At 43.5% G+C, this 20,362-nt stretch overlaps 1 protein-coding gene across 2 annotated transcripts in view; it reads right to left on the bottom strand.

Moving 5' to 3' along the window:
- CARD11 (caspase recruitment domain family member 11) overlaps positions 1–20,362 on the bottom strand; it is a 277,951-nt gene that overhangs the window by 193,008 nt on the left and 64,581 nt on the right. For both annotated transcript variants that reach the window (XM_075317863.1, XM_075317864.1), the window contains exon 2: positions 4,515–4,724. In XM_075317863.1, coding sequence (XP_075173978.1) covers positions 4,515–4,713 — 199 coding nt within the window. In that variant the 5' untranslated portion in view covers positions 4,714–4,724. The remainder of the gene's footprint in view (positions 1–4,514; positions 4,725–20,362) is intronic.

Below are 20,362 nucleotides of genomic sequence, written 5' to 3'. Positions count from 1 at the left end.
AATAAACAATCTTGCTCGTTTCACGACTTTCAGAGAGGAGCTGTAAAATTTATTTTTTTGGGGATCTGGGCCTGTGTGAGTGATTGCTTTTTGCGCCCCAAGCTGATGTTCTTATTGATATTTTTTGGGGTTTATACAATGTTTTGATCTCCTGTTGTTACATTTTTTTCTGTACTTGCTGTTGTTGCAGCGGCTGAAAAAATTGCAATTCTGTTATTTTGATTTTTTTTTCTCGTTACGCTGCTTACAATTGGATTAATTTATTTTATGTTCAGACTTTTATGAATGCAGCTGTACCAAATATGTGTATTTTTAATTTCATAATTTTTAATATGGTAAAAGGGTTTTTAGAAACCTTGAAGTTTTATATTTTTAAAACTTTTTTTTCTACTTTTCATTGCATTTAATAATGCCCATAGGGGACTTGAAACTGCAATAATCTGATCACTTCTTCTATACCCAGTAATGCCACGGCCAAGAAATCACAGTCTGCTATGAACGCAAGCCACAGGCTGATTTTCATAGGAGTACTGTAATGACAGACACAGGGATCATCAGCTGACCCCTGTCTGTCATGAAAACTCATTAGTGTACCGCAATCGTGTCGCGGGCATGTTGATTAGTGCTCAGAAGAGATGCCCCTCTTCCACCACACAATATATTCCGCTTTAACAGGTTAACAGCAGCAGCAGAGCATCGCTCCACCCGCGGCTGTTAGAAGCAGATGAAGGCTGAATGATTCAGTCATGATCTACAGGGAAAGATGGGGGATCAGCATGTGAGCCGACATCAAAGGCAGGGAGATGACCAATGCCATACATATCATGTCATGGTTTGTAAATGGTTAAACCTATCTGATATGGTTGTGAATTATTAATTTTGAGACTTTTCAAAGATTGGTACATAAAATGAAACTTTGTAGAGTTGAGCGATTACCTAACTATTCGCACTCACTATACTCATAACGAGTACTGTCTAATACACGCGTATTCATTTTGAATAGTGTGTGCATTGCAAGTCAATGGACAAAACTCGCAAAGTAATGAGTAACCCGAATGCCGCACTATTTGCTACTCACACTAATTTGTTTGGCATTCGGGTTACTCGTTACTTTGTGAGTTTTTCCCCATTGACTTGCATTGCACACACTTTCATTTGGAATGATATGGGAGTATCAGACAGTACTTGTTATGAGTATAGCAGATATACATACTTAGGTACTCGCTCAACTCTAAACCTAGTGAAAATATGTACAGTATAAATGGGTTACCAACTGTCACAGTGAAAGAAAAAAGAGGGAGGTCATTAATGAAACACTTTGATTGGGTCCCATCTAACTGTGGGCTATCACAGGGGTCAGCAATGGGCCATTTTCTACATAATATACTTATTAATTACCCTGTTGAGTTTTAATATTTACAGGTGATAATAGGCTATTAGGATATAAAGATAACTTAAAGCAACAAGAGACTAACTTACAGAGATGCTCTACACCCAAACCTAAATGTGACTATACATTTCCTGTGTATAATAAAGATACCTGATGCCATATGTTCTGAAGCCACAGGCACTAACTATAACGTGGGAAAACATTATTATTTTCCAAAAAGGGCCTCCACAAAGGCTTGGTGAGGCCAGTGGAAATCTGAATCACATGTTCCATGCCTTTCCATTTGGTTGGGATAAAGGAGCACTAATAAAAACAAAGATACTGTCTCTATCCAGAGAAGTGGAGTCTGGCTCAATGTTCAGAAACATCCAAGGTAAAGTCAAAGCTTTTTTAATTTATTAAAAACATGCCGGGAACAAGTGCATGGCGGCAGAATTATGCGTTTCGGACGACAAGTCTCTTTCCAGTAGCAAAGAACAGCAAGGTAGTAATTTAGACTTTTAACAGCAAAGAGGGAATGACTTGGTAGCAGCAGAAAAACAGGTATGGTGACTATGCTTGGGACATAAAAAGTCACATATAGGTCTGTAGGCTGAAAGTTGTTTTAATTTTAATGAGGGATAAGGTGAACATGGAGGCTTGCGACCTGAAATGCCAATTAAAGTTTGAAGTAAATATATGTGAGATCATGCACTTAGGCCTGAAACACACATCCGTGAAAAAACACGCACGTGTGTTACGTCCGTTATTGTGTCTGTTTTTATGGTCCGTGTGGCATCTGTGTGAACTGCGTATGCTAGCCGTGTGTGCGTGTGGAATGTCCGTGTGTACGTGTGGAATGTCAGTGTGTGCGTGTGAAACTTAACTGGCGTGTGTGTGTGTTGTCCGTATGAAATGTCCGTGTGTGATGTAAAATGTATTTGCTACGTACACGCAGACAGCAGACAGCGACGCGCACTGAGAATGAACTCAGGTGAACTTCACACAACTTCATTGTCATCCCTCGGCTCTGTCTGTGTCGCATCCTGATTAGCGGTCACCTGTGCAGGACTCACCGGTGACCGCTAATGCCCTGAGTGACTGAATTGAGCAGTGCGATTAGCGCTGCCATCATTCAGGTTACCCGTGGCTAGCTGGATCCTCCCCCCGTGACCGCAACTCACCTGTGACTTCATCGCTGTCACTCGGGCGACTTCCTGTCACAGTTAGAGGATCCAGCGGTGGCCGCGAGTTACCTGAGTGACGTCATCGCTGATCGCGATACTTACATAAGTTGCTGCATGGTGCTGCCAGGAGCGGCGGTGTTCTTCTGCAGCTCCTGTCACCTTCATGTAGCAGAGCTGGAAGCGACGCGGGGCCTCCGTGGATTACGCCGGACATGGATGGGTATTTGGGGCATAATAAAGTGGTGAACGAGGGTTTTTTTTAGTGTTTATTATTTCAAATAAAGAATTTTTCGTTGTGTGTGTTTATTTACTTTAACTTACAGATTAATCATGGAAGGTATCTCGGGGAGACACCTGCAATGATTAATCTAGGACTTATTGGCAGTTATGGGCTGCCATTAACTCCTTATTACCCCGATTGCCAACGCACCAGGGCAAATCGGGAAGAGCCGGGTAGAGTTCCAGAACTGTCGCATCTATTGTATGCGGCAATTCCGGGCGGCTGCTGGCTGATATTGTTAGGCTGGGGGACTCCCCATAACGTGGAGCTCCCCATCCTGAGAATACCAGCCTTCAGCCGTGTGACTTTACCCTGGCTGGTATCAAAATGGGGGGGGACCGCACGTCGTTTTTTTTTAATTATTTATTTATTTATTTTACTGCACAGTATAGACCCGCCCACCGGTGGCTGTGATTGGTTGCAGTGAGACAGCTGTCACTCAGCATGGGGGCGTGTCTCACTGCAACCAATCATAGGCGCCTGTGGGTGGGGAAAGCAGGGAATACGAGATTGAATAATGAGCGGCCGGCTTTTTCAAAATAGTAAAAGCCGCCGGAGTTTATTGAATAGCTGTGCAGCGCCGCGCGGGTGATCGGGGAACGGTGAGTATGAGAGAGGGGGGAGACTGATTGAGAGACTGTGAGAGAGGGACAGAAAGACAGAGAGACCCACCGACAGACAGACAGAGAGACCGACCGACGGACTGAGGGAGATTGACCGACATAGACAGAAAAAGAAAGAATGACAGACATTGCTACAAAAAAGCACAAAACGTACACGGAGCATACAGAGATGCATCCGTGTCACGTTATTGTGCGCACATACCCATTTACTTTCATAGGGTCCGTGTGTGCGTGTTCCGTGCTGAAAACGGACATGCTTCCGTGCAAAACGGAAACACATACGGATCACGGACAAGGACACACGGACATTATGGAATCACGCACGTGTGACCTCAATAATAGATTAAAATTTGGTGCATGTTTGTCCAGATCTCCGGTACATACGGAAATGGGACAAACACGCACGTGTTTAACGGATGTGTGTTTCAGGCCTTAGGCAGATAAAATAAAATGTATAATTATATACTAAATAGTAAAACACTGGGTAAAACTTCAACTGAAAAAAACTTCGGGGTTTTGGTGGACAGGAAGCTCCACCTTAGTGACCAGTGTCAGGCAGCTGCTGCCAAGGCTAATAAAATAATGGGAGGCATTAAAAGAGGCAGAGATGGTCATGAGAAGAACATAGCTTTATCTTTATACAAGTCATTACTGAAGACTCACCTAGAATAATGTGTACATGTGTGGGGGTCCAATCTAAAATAAGAGCACAGCTGAACTAGAGTGTATTCACTGGATAAGGGATAACCTGCTAATCAGTGGGCAACCCCATGGGAAATTAATGGAGTAGCTATCTACCAAGTACACTACTGCTCCACTGTAACGAGGCTAAAAGTCCATTCTGCCAAATAGTGCTGATCTCAGAAGACTATCTAATTATGGGAAAGAAAGGATTGCAGTTCTTAGACAAGTTCTTCAGTTTGTCAAAAAGATGGCTTTATATGATTTAAGTTCCAACCTATATAATACATAATGAGTAACGATCATATTCTTTGAAAGATTTTTGTTTGAAAGATGCTTGACTATATTTTTTCAAAAGTTTGTATAAGCCTTACCCGAGCGGGTGGTCCTTGATAACAAAAGCATCGAGTTGAGAACTTCTTCCTCATCCTGCTCATCAATTACCTTACATTGACGTAAATAAGGTGTTAACTTTGCAGGATTTATGTAGCGGCTGAGCATATTCCTGTTGGTTTCAATATTCTCCCACAGTTCATTTTCCTCATTCTTCAATATGTCATTTTCTTTATCCATTTTGTAATATTCTAAAGAAGAATAAAAGAAATAATATTGAAATCAATTCCTGTCAAGGATCTGAGTATTTTTGAAAGTGCACAACACATCCCTTCTTCATTACACACCATACATTTAGAGCGCTAATTAAGCTATAATCCAAATATATATTATATCTAATAGAAGAGTTTCATACAAACCATTCCTCCTCATGCCCACACTATTGTTAATCTTAGATTTATATAGTCTAAGATTAAGTGGCCATCAGATTGACTTCACATTTAGACGAATTAGCCTGCCTACTATCAGAGACTGAAGACCACCTACTCCTCCAAAAAAGGCAGTTGGCAGAGGTTCCACTAACGTTCATCTTTAAATGTGTTATTTCAATTTAATCTCAATCAGTTTGTCAATTAACTACATATGAACTGCTCCTAAACGATAAACATCAAGGTTGAACTTCTTCTAGTTGTCACACACAGACTTCCCATAGAGAAGGCAGAGATGGTTTATTACAGTTTCTGCCTTCTCTATCACGGTATAAACAGTGCTGAACAACTGCTGTGTATAGATTATTATTTTGATTCACCTACTGAGAGTAATGAAGCTTTTTTCAACAGGCTAACACGGCACCAAACCTTTTTTTCCTTTAACTAAATCGAGGATACCAGAATGTTCCGCACATTTATGGAATTAAAAGATCTTCTGAATATATTTGCTATACCATGCCAGATGCAGAGACCGAAGTAGTCTCGAAAGCTTGCTTTATAACATAATTTTTTAACATTTTTTCTTAGCTATTTTTTTTTCATAACTACAAGATTATTATTTTGTTTCTCACGCTGTTAGAAATCATTCTATTTACAGAATAGGAAGTGCTCTTGGCTCTTCTGGACCCATGTATGGGTGTATGGAAGTAATAGGAGCTGCTAGGTCGAAGGAGACCCAGTCATCTCTGTTATGCAGCCAGGTGGATGAATTTTCATTGGAACTAGGGCTAATATACCAATTACAGGAGAAATCAGATATAAAAACTATTTAAGTTGTTGAAATGCCCCTTAATAGGTCTTTTATAAACTTATATGGCACAAAATTTGAAATTAATGAAAAATAAATAAAAAACAGAAAAAAAATTAAAAGAAGATCAAGGCGACGCTGTTACTAACCCTGCCCCCCATAAAAAAGTCTGATTCATAAAAATGATTGCTACAGAAATGAGAATTAAATTTAAAATGTATTTTAGTGTTCCTTTGTTGTCTTAAAAAAAATGAAAAAAAAAAAAGTGAAAAACAGACCAATATCACCCTATATTGGCAAAGAAATAAAAGAGAGAAAAAAAATAACATAAAAATTAAGCACCATAAATTACAAAAAAAATGGAAAAATGTTTAACTATCCGAATGAGACAAAAAAAATTTCAGCTCTTTAAACCGGTATGGACAACAAAAAACACAAAAATGTTACTGGTCAGGAATGGGGGTATATGGTCTGCTCAGTGGCGTACTGTCAATAGAGCCAGACCACGCCACTGCTATGGAGCCCGTGAGCTGGAGGCAGGAGGGGGGGCCCGCAGTTGACAGCCCAGGCCCCTCCCCTTTCATCCCTCAGCTCACCGGGCCCCAGGGGGCGGGGCCGCCATCAGGGCAATGAGGGGGCCCGAGTTGCTCATAGAGAGCTGCCCTCTCTCTTCCTGCACTGATTTATGTGATCGGTGCAGGACAGGAAATGTACTATGGAGGCTGCGGTGAAGGATCTGTCAGATCACTAATCATGTGCCTGACCAGTGAACATGCAGGTCCTGTTGTTCAGCTGCTGCAGCCTCCATGCAAGTCCCCATGGTTTCTCTCCTGCTCTTCACTGATCAGAAACTGCAAGATGAGGTAATATATAGTGTATGTAACTGTGCATGTAGTCTGTCTGTCTCTTTCCCTGCAGTTTGTCTCTTTCTCTGTCTCTCTCTCATTCCCTGTCTCTCTCTCATTCCCTATCTGTATGTCTCATTCCCTGTCTCTCTCATTCCCTGACTCTCGCATTCCCTGTCTGGCTGTCTCTCTCTCTCTCTCATTCCCTGTCTGTCTGTGTCTCTCTCTCATTCCCTATCTGTCTGTCTCTCTCTCTCTCTCATTCCCTATCTGTCTGTCTCTGTCTCTCTCATTCCCTATCTGTCTGTCTCTGTCTCTGTCTCTCATTCCCTGTCTGTCTCTCTCTCATTCCCTATCTGTCTGTCTCTCTCTCATTCCCTATCTGTCTGTCTCTCTCATTCCCTATCTGTCTGTCTCTCTCTCTCATCCTTATCTGTCTCTCTCTCTCATTCCCTATCTGTCTGTCTCTGTCTCTCTCATTCCCTATCTGTCTGTCTCTGTCTCTCTCTCTCTCATTCCCTATCTGTCGCTCTCTCGCATTCCCTGTCTGTCTTTCTCGCTCATTCCCTGTCTATCTGTCTCTGTCTATCTCATTCCCTATCTGTCTGTCTCTCTCATTCCCTATCTGTCTGTCTCTGTCTCTCTCTCATTCTCTGTCTATCTCTCTCTCTCATTCCCTGTCTGTCTGTCTCTGTCTCTCTCTCATTCCCTATCTGTCTGTCTCTCTCTGATTTCCTATCTGTCTGTCTCTCTCTCTCTCATTCCCTATCTGTCTGTCTCTCTCTCATTCCCTATCTGTCTGTCTCTCTCTCATTCCCTATCTGTCTGTCTCTCTCTCATTCCCTATCTGTCTGTCTCTCTCTCGCATTCCCTGTCTGTCTCTCTCTCTCATTCCCTATCTGTCTGTCTCTATCCGTCTCTCCACCGATATCATATTACCTAACACAGAAGCTTCTTACACTAGCAATGTCCTTTGTTGCCTATAATAATCAATCACAGCACCTATTAATGACCTCACCTCCTAGCTCCATTGACTTTAATGTAAGGATTTTTTTTGGAGAGTAACTGTAAGGCGGGCTTTACACGTTGTGATATCGCTAGCATCGGCTAGCGATGACGAGCGCGATAGTATCCGCCCCCATCGCACATGCGATATGTGGTGATTGCTGCCGTAGCGAACATTATCGCTACGGCAGCTTCACACGCACATACCTGCTCAGCGACGTCGCTGTGACTGCCGAACTATCCCTCCTTCAAGGGGGAGGTGCGTTTGGCGTCACAACGACGTCACCGCGATGTCACTAATCGGCCGGCCAATAGAAGCGGAGGGGCGGAGATGAGCGGGACATAACATCGCACCCACCTTGTAACTTCCGCATTGCCGTCGGGACGCAGGTAAGGAGATGTTTGTCGCTCCTGCGGTTTGATACACAGCGATGTGTGGAGCTGCAGGAACGACAAACAACATTGTACCTGTGCTCGACCCGACATTATGGAAATGAACGACGCTACACAGATCACCGATTTTCGACGCTTTTGCGATCGTTTATTGTCGCACATAGGATTTACACGTTGCGATGTCGCTACCGGCGCCGGATGTGCGTCACTAACGACGTGACCCCGATGATATTTCGGAAGCGATGTCGCAACGTGTAAAGCCCCCCTAAGGCTTACGCCACACGGCATGAAAATCAGAGCGAGTGAGATGCGATAAAACATCGCATTCCACTCGGACTAATATTAGCCTATGTGCAAGCATATGAGCGATTATTTTCTCGGCCCCAATCGGACCGAGAAAATAATTGCAGCATGCTGCGATTGTTATGCGAGACTCTTTCTCTCACACCCATTCAAATGTATGGGGCGAGAAAAAAAATCGCACTGCACTCGCGTATACTGGTGTAACCCGAGTGCAGGGCGAGAATGGCAATATCCGGCTACAGAGGAGATATGGAGATAAATCCCTCCCTCCCCTCCGCAGTGCTGGCCCTCCCCTCCTAAGTGCCGGCCCGTCCCCTGCAGCTGAGGTCCGATCGCATGATCGGACCTCAGTCGCAGTGACACTCGCATGACACTCGGCTCCTGCTGTGCTCCCAGCGTGAGCCGAGTGTCATGTGAGGATCACACTAGTGCCCTGTGTGGCCCCAGCCTAAAGCGTGGGGATAAATTTTCCACTCAAAAAATAGTCTATGACGATCCCTGAGTCACATGAGGTGTCTGTGCAAAATATCGTGATTGTAAATGAGACGGTGCGGGTATATATATATATACAGTTAGGTCCAGAAATATTTGGACAGTGACAAAAGTTTTGTTATTTTAGCTGTTTACAAAAACATGTTCAGAAATACAATTATATATATAATATGGACTGAAAGTGCACACTCCCAGCTGCAATATGAGAGTTTTCACATCCAAATCGGAGAAAGGGTTTAGGAATCATAGCTCTGTAATGCATAGCCTCCTCTTTTTCAAGGGACCAAAAGTAATTGGCCAAGGGACTCTAAGGGCTGCAATTAACTCTGAAGGCGTCTCCCTCGTTAACCTGTAATCAATGAAGTAGTTTAAAGGTCTGGGGTTGATTACAGGTGTGTGGTTTTGCATTTGGAAGCTGTTGCTGTGACCAGACAACATGCGGTCTAAGGAACTCTCAATTGAGGTGAAGCAGAACATCCTGAGGCTGAAAAAAAAGAAAAAATCCATCAGAGAGATAGCAGACATGCTTGGAGTAGCAAAATCAACAGTCGGGTACATTCTGAGAAAAAAGGAATTGACTGGTGAGCTTGGGAACTCATAAAGGCCTGGGCGTCCACGGATGACAACAGTGGTGGATGATCGCCGCATACTTTCTTTGGTGAAGAAGAACCCGTTCACAACATCAACTGAAGTCCAGAACACTCTCAGTGAAGTAGGTGTATCTGTCTCTAAGTCAACAGTAAAGAGAAGACTCCATGAAAGTAAATACAAAGGGTTCACATCTAGATGCAAACCATTCATCAATTCCAAAAATAGACAGGCCAGAGTTAAATTTGCTGAAAAACACCTCATGAAGCCAGCTCAGTTCTGGAAAAGTATTCTATGGACAGATGAGACAAAGATCAACCTGTACCAGAATGATGGGAAGAAAAAAGTTTGGAGAAGAAAGGGAACGGCACATGATCCAAGGCACACCACATCCTCTGTAAAACATGGTGGAGGCAACGTGATGGCATGGGCATGCATGGCTTTCAATGGCACTGTGTCACTTGTGTTTATTGATGACATAACAGCAGACAAGAGTAGCCGGATGAATTCTGAAGTGTACCGGGATATACTTTCAGCCCAGATTCAGCCAAATGTCGCAAAGTTGATCGGTGTAATACTATTGTATGTATTGAGGATTTCGATTGCGTTAGGGCAATGACAACCAGAGACGAGTTCTTGGTGCAAAGACGTTTATAATATGCAACCACGGTATGTACATAAACGGAACAAAAACACAGCAGAACATAAAACACAGGAAATACCTTCCAGGATCGGAGCAAAGGGGAATTCCCGGGACCACGCACCGGACTCCCCCAGGGAGACCACCAAGAGCGAACCCCTATACAGGGACTGTCTGGCAATCACCCCAGAAGGCCTAAATGCACAGCAGCCGGGACACAAAAGGGCAATAGGTATAGTCCAAAAAATGTCCGTACGGTATGAGTCCAGAGTGGTTTATGGAACGGAAGAAACCGGGCAGAAGTACTGACCAAGGACGGCAGACGGAGTCCGGGCACAGCTAGATGAGACCAGGTGAAGTCCAGAGTCAGATTCGGTTGTTTCCAGAGGATTCAAATCCCAATCAGGAACCAAGAGCAGCAGGGCAGGAGCACACAGCAAGCAGTATACTCAGGCACTGGACTAAGCTTAGGGGCGGCCTTTTAAACAGAGGGACAGGAAGTAGGGCAACAGAACAGCAAAACTCCATGTTAACCAAGGGCAAGTTCTTTCAAAAGAAACCTGGAAATCCCGGAACTCTGACAATCGGACGGCGCTTCATAGTACAGATGGACAATGACCCCAAGCATACAGCCAAAGCTACCCAGGAGTTCATGAGTGCAAAAAAGTGGAACATTCTGCAATGGCCAAGTCAATCACCAGATCTTAATCCAATTGAGCATGCATTTCATTTGCTCAAATCCAGACTTAAGACGGAAAGACCCACAAACAAGCAAGACCTGAAGGCTGCGGCTGTAAAGGCCTGACAAAGCATTAAGAAGGAGGAAACCCAGTGTTTGGTGATGTCCATGGGTTCCAGACTTAAGGCAGTGATTGCCTCCAAACGATTCGCAACAAAATATTGAAAATAAAAATATTTTGTTTGGGTTTGGTTTATTTGTCCAATTACTTTTGACCTCCTAAAATGTGGAGTGTTTGTAAAGAAATGTGTACAATTTCTATCAGATATTTTTGTTCAAACCTTCAAATTAAACGTTACAATCTGCACTTGAATTCTGTTGTAGAGGTTTCATTTCAAATCCAATGTGGTGGCATGCAGAGCCCAACTCGCGAAAATTGTGTCACTGTCCAAATATTTCTGGACCCAACTGTATATATATATATATATATGACGGCTAGCGCTTAATGTGTGATTGGTGAGGACTGTTTGCAGAATTGGAGATTTTCCAAGAGTGATGGTGGGATTGTGGAAGGTTGGAGGTCAGTATGCTAAGGAGGAACTCAGCTCCCCCGGTAAATGCATCACCTGGGTCCTTTCTCTGGGGGACAGCTCCGTGTTCAAAGAGGCAAAGTCCGGCAATAGAACAAAAGTTGTTTCCAGCATCATGGCCAAGAAATAAGGGTAAAAACCAATTTTATTCCATAACTTGTGCAGATCTAGCAGGATATGTCTAAGGGGTACTTTGCACGCTGCGACATTGCAAGCCGATGCTGCGATGTCGAGCCGTCGATGCCAATTAGGCATTTTCCCTCCATGGTGTCATGTGACTCTTTATTGTCATAAGGTATCAAGTGTGAATGTGGAACAAGTGTGTTAAATTTGGTGTTATCACTCATACTGGTCACTAAAAGTTCACCTCACGGCAAAAAATTGCTTGGGATCTGAAAAAAATAATTGTTGCTCTAGTTCATTGAGGGAACCATGAATGCCAACATGTACTATTATGACATACTGAAACAAAGCATGATCCCCTCACTTCGTAAACTGTGAAATAGCAGGGCAGTATTCTAACATGATAACAACCCCAAACACTACTCAAAGGTGACCACTGCCTTGCTAAAGAAACTGAGGGTGAGAGTGGTGGACTGACCAAGCATGTCTCCAGACCTAAACCTTATTGACCATCTGTGGGGCCTCTTTAAATGGAAGGTGGAGGAGACCAAGGTTTCTAACATCCACCAGCTCCATGATGTTGTTGTGCCGCCCCCGTGCCAGCAGCCAGGATGCTCGGATCTGGATCCGCGGTGGCTCGAGGAGTCTCCGGACCCGGGGGGCATGCGGCAACTCGAATTAAAAGGGGAGATATGTACAGGGGGGTTAGGAGTTCGTGACACCACCCACGGTGCGTGGTAAGATGGAGTACCACCGCTGCTGTTGGGAGCGCCCGGTGGCTGTGGTATGGCAGCAAGGTGTTTGACCCTTCCGTGGGTAGGGGAGTTTTGCCTCGGAGCCCGGTGATGGTAGCAAAGTGGTGCTGTTGGGAGAGGAAAGGGTTTCTGCGTACTAACTCAGTCCCAGAATACTGACACTGACAGCTTATAAACCAGAATTCTGAGCACCGCTGCAGCAAGGAGGGAGCACGCTTGGATCCGTGCCCTCGGTGTTGCTTGTTAGCCTGTGACCTTTTCCGTGACATCTTCTTCACTATTTGGACCCTGTAGTGTGTAACTAGTCGGGTCCCGCTCACCCGTATGGCTAATGGAGTTAGTTTGCTCTCAGGGTTCACGCTTAGGATTTTCTGGGCTATTTACTGGGAAAGTCCTATCCCATCAGTGCGCTAGTACCCCGATTTTGGAGCGGGTGAGGGATGAATCTTGAAGACTTCACCCCCATCGAGTAAATTACCAGAATGCTTGAAGCTACTTCCCAGCCTAGGGTCCACGACCCCGTCGTGCCCTGGCCCCTGCCCGGAGATGGCTCAAGGCCGCCGGCTGCCCTCCTTGGCAGATCCGTGCCTCTTGACACGATCCCCTGCAACCGGGGTTCCAGCTCCTACCAGGCCCAGACTAACGTCTGCCACCTAGTACTCTACAGGGAGCCCAGTTCCTGGCCTCCTCTCTCCTCTCCTCACACTTCACTTCCCTGTTCTCAACTGACACTTCTCACTTCCCCTTTTCCAACCCCCCAAGTGGGTGGCCCTATTCCCTTCAGGCCCCCCAATGGTGTGTCTGGTGGGTGTGGTGCAAAGTGTTCCTAGGGTTTCGACTGGCTCTGTTCTTATCAACACCAAAGGACAGGGATCCGTAACCAAGGAGGATGTGGATACTGTGCAGAAGGGCAGATTGCACAATACCCTGTGACTACCTGATAGGCCAGGGCATCACATTGTCATCGAGGATGGAAGTGGATCCAGCGGCTCCTCTGAAGCTTCAGTGAAATCCATGACAAAGACAGTTAAGGCAGTGCTTGAAAATAAATTTGGTCATTTTCACTTAGTGGTGTACCACTTTGTTGTCAGTAGTTTAGACAGTAATGGCTTTGTGTTGAGTTAGAGGACACACCAAATTTACACTATTATACAAGTTGTACACTGACTAGTTTACATTATATCATAGTGTCCTATCTGCAGAGTTGTTCCATGAAAAGATATAATAAAATTTTTAGAAAAAATGTGCGAGTGTACTCACTTTTGTGATATACTGTATGTTTGCCTCTATGTTTGTTGAGCTATTAGTCTGTCACAGATTCCATTACTTTTTATATAAAAATATCACTGCAGGCAGCATTATTTTTCTTGTCAAAATGATAGACACCTAAACTGATCAGGGTTTGTCTGCTGGTCTCAGTGACTGAATTAACCATTGTATTATGCATCTTGGTTATAACCACAAGGCATCAGAGACATACATAGAAGTTACAGGATCCCAAAGCAAAGCTTCTACCTATATCAAGGTTTCTTTCAGCTATGAATTGCCTGTAGCTACCTCCAAAATGTTCCTGCTGCTGCACCCAATATTGCCCATGCCATGCTGCCCTATAATAAAGTGCACACAACGAGTTAGTACCTGTGATGCTGCATTTACGCTGCAAGATAATCGTGATCATTTTGTTAAAAATGCTCATTTCACATTAGGCCAATCACCCAATGAAATGCTCATTCATTGCGTGAATTGATCTTTTGAGCAGCACAAGAAATTATCGTTCTTGGGGGTAATGGGTCCTGTGTAAACGGGGCTCACACTGCCGAGAACTATGGTAGCCTCTGAACACTGAGCAATCTATTACAGATTCCTCAGTGAGCATCATTTACTTTGGTCTGCATTTAAATCACCAGCAACTTGTAGAATTTTTCTGATCAGTGTTCGTATCATGCCGCTGGTCCTTACATGTAAATGGACCCTAAGACTAATAAATTACAATCTGGGTATAAAGAAGAGCATCTATTAATGCACAATTGGACATTTTGATACAGGAAAAATATGTCTTAGCCAATTGATATTAAATTTTGAGAGTCATCAATGATTGATACCTTTTAAAGGGAATCTGTCAGCAAGTTTTTGTTATGTAAGCTGAAACTAGCATACTGCAAGGGTTGACACAGAAGTGTTATGATTCAGTGACCGAGAAGAATCAAAAGGGGCAAAAACTAGGAAACCCAGAGAATCACCAGAGTGGTTGGAAACTCAGCTGACTGCAGACCTGTAACTGACAACACAACTAGAGGTAGCCGTGGGACGTGCCTACGATGACCTAGTCGCCTCGACACAGCCGGAGAGCTAATTATTCCTAAAGAGAGAAAAACAAGTAAAACTAATCTGTCTCGGAGCAGTCCCCCAAAGATATAGATAGCCCCCAAACATAAAAAGCTGGGTAGACAAGATGAAACACAGTACACAGGTAGAAAACAGATTCAGCAAAGATGAGGCCCAAACTATCTATATAGGAAAGGACAGAAAAGAGAACTATCTGCAACCGTGCAATACTCTAAAAAATCCAACACACCTGATAGGAAAAAAGCTGAGACCACATGGCCTCTCCCCCACTATATCAGTACTCTGGTGTTACTGGAATCCAAGCAAAACACTAATATAGAGGAAGGACTGAAATACCAAGCATGACAAAACAAAAATACATTGTAGAATATGGAGCTGGGTACACAGACATTCCCAGCAGGAAATGATCCAACTCCACCCAGAACTCCACACAAGCAAAACCAGGAGACAAGCCTTAGTACCACAAAAATAAACAACAATAAAATGTAAACAAACCAGCAAGAGGTACAAGGACAAAACTTATCTGCAAGAAGTTCAGGTGGAAACAGAAGATAGGGCAGGCTTCAGAATGTCCACAGCACCACAGGAGACAACATTGATCACCGGCCCAGACCAAGAGAACACTACTCAGTTATATAGGCCCAGTCTGAGCAGCTTGATTTCCAATCATCATCAGCTGTCTGGCTTCTGTTAAGCAGACCAACTCTACTACCAGCACTGGCCACAAGAGGGACCCCCAACCCGGAACCCAGTCCAAATTTGTTCCCAACACAGAAGGTTCTGTGATGCCTGTTCTGTCACAGTCCAATTTGTTTAGTTGCTATGTTTGCTTAAGCAGCAGACCTTTATCACAACAGGATAAGAAACTCATGTGCACGGCAGTCTGGTCCTCTTCTGATTGACACCTCACTGTCTATGTACAATCTCTATTGACAGTCTGGTGTAAATGCAGATAGACCTCTGGATTCTGCTACATGACTAAACCTAAAAATTCAAAACAATTGCAGGCAGTAATCTAAGTGATACACCGTTGGATTTAGAATCTCCTTGCTTACATTATGCTGCTCACAGAGGAATTTTTTTGGGGAAAATTTAATTCCTCTTTTTGTAGTTTAGCTTTTAAATTTAGTGTAGGGACTCACAAGCATGAGGACCCTTAACGGGTTGCGAGCATCAGGGTTTTGGCCAAAATATCAACTAATACTTTTTATATATATATATATATATATATATATATATATATATAAAAAAATATATATACAGTATATATATATATATATCATATTTTGCACTTATAACTTTATGCAGGATGCAGCCAGGCCCATTAATGTAGGCCTTGTACACTAGGGTCTCTATTCCTGTGTGGTGCATTTATATAGTGCTGGGCAGCCTGCCTAGTCTAATAGTATGAGCGTCATCAATAGGCTGCAAGCCAGACACTGCCCACCTACATGTGTGAACGGCACCCTATACAAGCCATTTGTGTGCAATTTTAATACTAAGCAATCACCCCCTCCATGGAGTGACAGTGTCTGAGTTGTTGCTCCATCAGTGTTTTGCACCTGTTGCCGGCATCTTTATTAAGGGGTTTTGCTGCATCCTGTTAGTGTATTTGGTTCTGTGGCCTGGTCAGTTAAACAATTGCCCTTTGTTGCTGTGAATTGCTCTCAGATGAGGTAGCAAAAACCTGCTGACTGATTCCCTTTAATAGCTGAGAATATGGTAACAATTAGCAAGCTGTGGAGACTACTTAGGTCTCTTTATCAAGCATCTGTGAACTGCTCCAATATTTACTGCCATAACTGTTTTCTCCCCTTCCTATATAGATAGTTCTCCTTCACGTCACTTGTCTTATTTACAGTTAGGTCCAGAAATATTTGGACAGTGACACAATTTTCGCGAGTTGGGCTCTGCATGCCACCACATTGGATTTGAAATGAAACCTCTACAACAGAATTCAAGTGCAGATTGTAACGTTTAATTTGAAGGTTTGAACAAAAATATCTGATAGAAATTGTAGGAATTGTACACATTTCTTTACAAACACTCCACATTTTAGGAGGTCAAAAGTAATTGGACAAATAAACCAAACCCAAACAAAATATTTTTATTTTCAATATTTTGTTGCGAATCCTTTGGAGGCAATCACTGCCTTAAGTCTGTAACCCATGGACATCACCAAACGCTGGGTTTCCTCCTTCTTAATGCTTTGCCAGACCTTTACAGCCGCAGCCTTCAGGTCTTGCTTGTTTGTGGGTCTTTCCGTCTTAAGTCTGGATTTGAGCAAGTGAAATGCATGCTCAATTGGGTTAAGATCTGGTGATTGACTTGGCCATTGCAGAATGTTCCACTTTTTTGCACTCATGAACTCCTGGGTAGCTTTGGCTGTATGCTTGGGGTCATTGTCCATCTGTACTATGAAGCGCCGTCCGATCAACTTTGCGGCATTTGGCTGAATCTGGGCTGAAAGTATATCCCGGTACACTTTAGAATTCATCTGGCTACTCTTGTCTGCTGTTATGTCATCAATAAACACAAGTGACCCAGTGCCATTGAAAGCCATGCATGCCCATGCCATCACGTTGCCTCCACCATGTTTTACAGAGGATGTGGTGTGCCTTGGATCATGTGCCGTTCCCTTTCTTCTCCAAACTTTTTTCTTCCCATCATTCTGGTACAGGTTGATCTTTGTCTCATCTGTCCATAGAATACTTTTCCAGAACTGAGCTGGCTTCATGAGGTGTTTTTCAGCAAATTTAACTCTGGCCTGTCTATTTTTGGAATTGATGAATGGTTTGCATCTAGATGTGAACCCTTTGTATTTACTTTCATGGAGTCTTCTCTTTACTGTTGACTTAGAGACAGATACACCTACTTCACTGAGAGTGTTCTGGACTTCAGTTGATGTTGTGAACGGGTTCTTCTTCACCAAAGAAAGTATGCTGCGATCATCCACCACTGTTGTCATCCGTGGACGCCCAGGCCTTTTTGAATTCCCAAGCTCACCAGTCAATTCCTTTTTTCTCAGAATGTACCCGACTGTTGATTTTGCTACTCCAAGCATGTCTGCTATCTCTCTGATGGATTTTTTCTTTTTTTTCAGCCTCAGGATGTTCTGCTTCACCTCAATTGAGAGTTCCTTAGACCGCATGTTGTCTGGTCACAGCAACAGCTTCCAAATGCAAAACCACACACCTGTAATCAACCCCAGACCTTTTAACTACTTCATTGATTACAGGTTAACGAGGGAGACGCCTTCAGAATTAATTGCAGCCCTTAGAGTCCCTTGTCCAATTACTTTTGGTCCCTTGAAAAAGAGGAGGCTATGCATTGCAGAGCTATGATTCCTAAACCCTTTCTCCGATTTGGATGTGAAAACTCTCATATTGCAGCTGGGAGTGTGCACTTTCAGCCCATATTATATATATAATTGTATTTCTGAACATGTTTTTGTAAACAGCTAAAATAACAAAACTTGTGTCACTGTCCAAATATTTCTGGACCTAACTGTATGTGACTGTTTAGTTTTTCTGTTACACTATGCCTGATGAAGTGACTCGAGTAGTCAGGAAAACTTGTTATTTGTTACTATCTTTTCAGTTAGACATTAAACGGTATCATCCACTGAGGACTCTATAATTGTAATCTTTTTCAATTAAACATTGACACAGAATTATTGTCTCTTCCAATAGCTCCTTTCAAAGTCATGTCTGATAGAATAATGTGACGAAGCAAAAAAGACAAGACCGACAGGTGAGCCTTATCACCACCTATAACAACCAGTGGGGAAGAATAAGAAACATTCTACAAAACCATTGACCAATATTAACCACAGATCTTCAGGCTGGGAATGTGGTTAGCGAATACCCACTTTTAACAGCGCGCAGGGCACCAAATTTGAGAGACACCCTAATGAATAGTCACTTTGTAAGACCCCCAAGTGAAGCTCAATTGGGGCATTAACTTTGCAGGCTCCTATCCATATGGGGACTGCAATATTTGTCAGCTCATGCAGGTAACCCGCCATAAATTCTGTAACCCACAGGACACTAAAGAACATGTACTAACAGCGTATATCAATTGTAAATCAAGGAACGTCATTTATGCGTTAATTTGTCCTTGTGATATGGCATATGTGGGACAGACCTCCCAAGAACTAAGGAAGAGTGTCCAGAAGCATATTTCCACTATTAATTTAGCAGCCATGGACCAAAAAAAGGGTAAATCCCTTACTCCTATAGCAACACATTTTTTAAACCATAAGGGTGGCTTTACACGCTGCGACATCGCTAGCTGATGCTAGCGATGGCAAGCGTGATAGCACCCGCCCCTATCGCTATGCTGATACAGTATGTGAAGATCGCTGCCGTAGCGAACATTATCGCTACGGCAGCGTCACACGTACTTACCTGCTCGGCGACGTCGCTGTGACCGGCGAACCGCCTCCTTTCTAAGGGGGCGGTTCGCTCGGCGTCACAGCGACATCACTAATCGGCCGCCCAATCAAAGCGGAGGGGCGGAGATGAGCGGGACGAACATCCCGCCCACCTTCTTCCTTCCTCATTGCTGGCGTGTAGCAGGTAAGGAGAGGTTCCTCGTTCCTGCGGCGTCACACGTTGCAATGTGTGCTGCCGCAGGGACGAGGATCAACTTCGCCCAAGCGACAGCAGCGATAATTGGGAGAGGACCCCATGTCAACGAGGAGCGATTTTGGACGTTTTTGCAACGATCTAAAATTGCTCCTAGGAGTCACACACAACGAGATCACTACAGCGGCCGGGTGTGCGTCACAAATCCGTGACCCCAACGAGATCGCTGTAGCGATCTCGTAGCGTGTAAAAGCCCGCTTTAGTCCAACCCTAGGGGAATACGTGTATTGGGCCTACAAAACATTAACTGCAATAGAAGAGGAGGCTCCTGTCATAAATGGCTGCTACAGATGGAATCTAAATGGATTTTTAGATTGAATTCTATTACACCATATGGATTAAATGAAGAACTTCTCTTCACTTTTTTTTTAGGTTAATCAACAAGTGTATGACCTGAAGACTTCTACGCCATCTCGACATGATGATACGAATGTACAAAATGTAGGAAATTGGAGAATTACATCGAGGAAGCATACTCTTCAAATTTACCGTGATGGGACCCAAAAATATTATTCTGAATGGGATGTACATAAAGAATAAGAGATTTTGTGTGACAATTCATCCTTATTTACAAATTATTATTTTTTTTATAATTATATAAACCCTAATTAGATCTCCCTATATCTCGAAATGTATGTGCCCCCCTCTTGGATTATGAGCTATATGGGTTACCCGTATCTATTTCAATCTTAGCAGTAATTGAGTGAGACAAATGGGAGCACTTAAATAACTATCTTATAATAAATGATCAGTTCTTACTTTCTTTGAAAGTGTTATACCCCTTGACCCTACACCTTAATGGGTTTTGAGTATGATCTATGTTAACATCGTATTGTAAATATAGTTCATTTTGGGATGCACAAACCTTCTTAATCCTTGGATGTGATAATATAATTTCATATGTCCCATACGCGATGGAATGCGCATGCGCGGTGCATAGCCTGCGACCTCTTCTATTACCAAGAACCTTTCTTATGCACTTGTGTGGCGCCCCAGCGGTCTGGTTGCCACAGTAGTGTTGTCCCACAAAGGTCAATACTAAGCCTGGAAGCAAGAAGGGGGAGTCCCTTGGACAGTAATTACCTACAAACAATGCAGATCCTACTCAGGTCAGCAGGGGGAGCTCTGACCTGGGGGAGGAGTAGTGAGGTAGTGAGGAGATCCGGTTAGAACCAGCCAGGTCTGAGAGTGCAGATCCAGAGTGCAGGTCCAGAGTGAGTTTTCCAGTTGGAGAGAAAAGTGACA

This window comes from Anomaloglossus baeobatrachus, chromosome 7 (genome assembly GCF_048569485.1).
Source record: "Anomaloglossus baeobatrachus isolate aAnoBae1 chromosome 7, aAnoBae1.hap1, whole genome shotgun sequence".
NCBI classification, from domain to species: Eukaryota; Metazoa; Chordata; class Amphibia; order Anura; family Aromobatidae; genus Anomaloglossus; species Anomaloglossus baeobatrachus.
The sequence above is the reverse complement of the archived record's forward strand: the minus strand, read 5'-3'. Positions and strand labels throughout refer to the sequence as shown.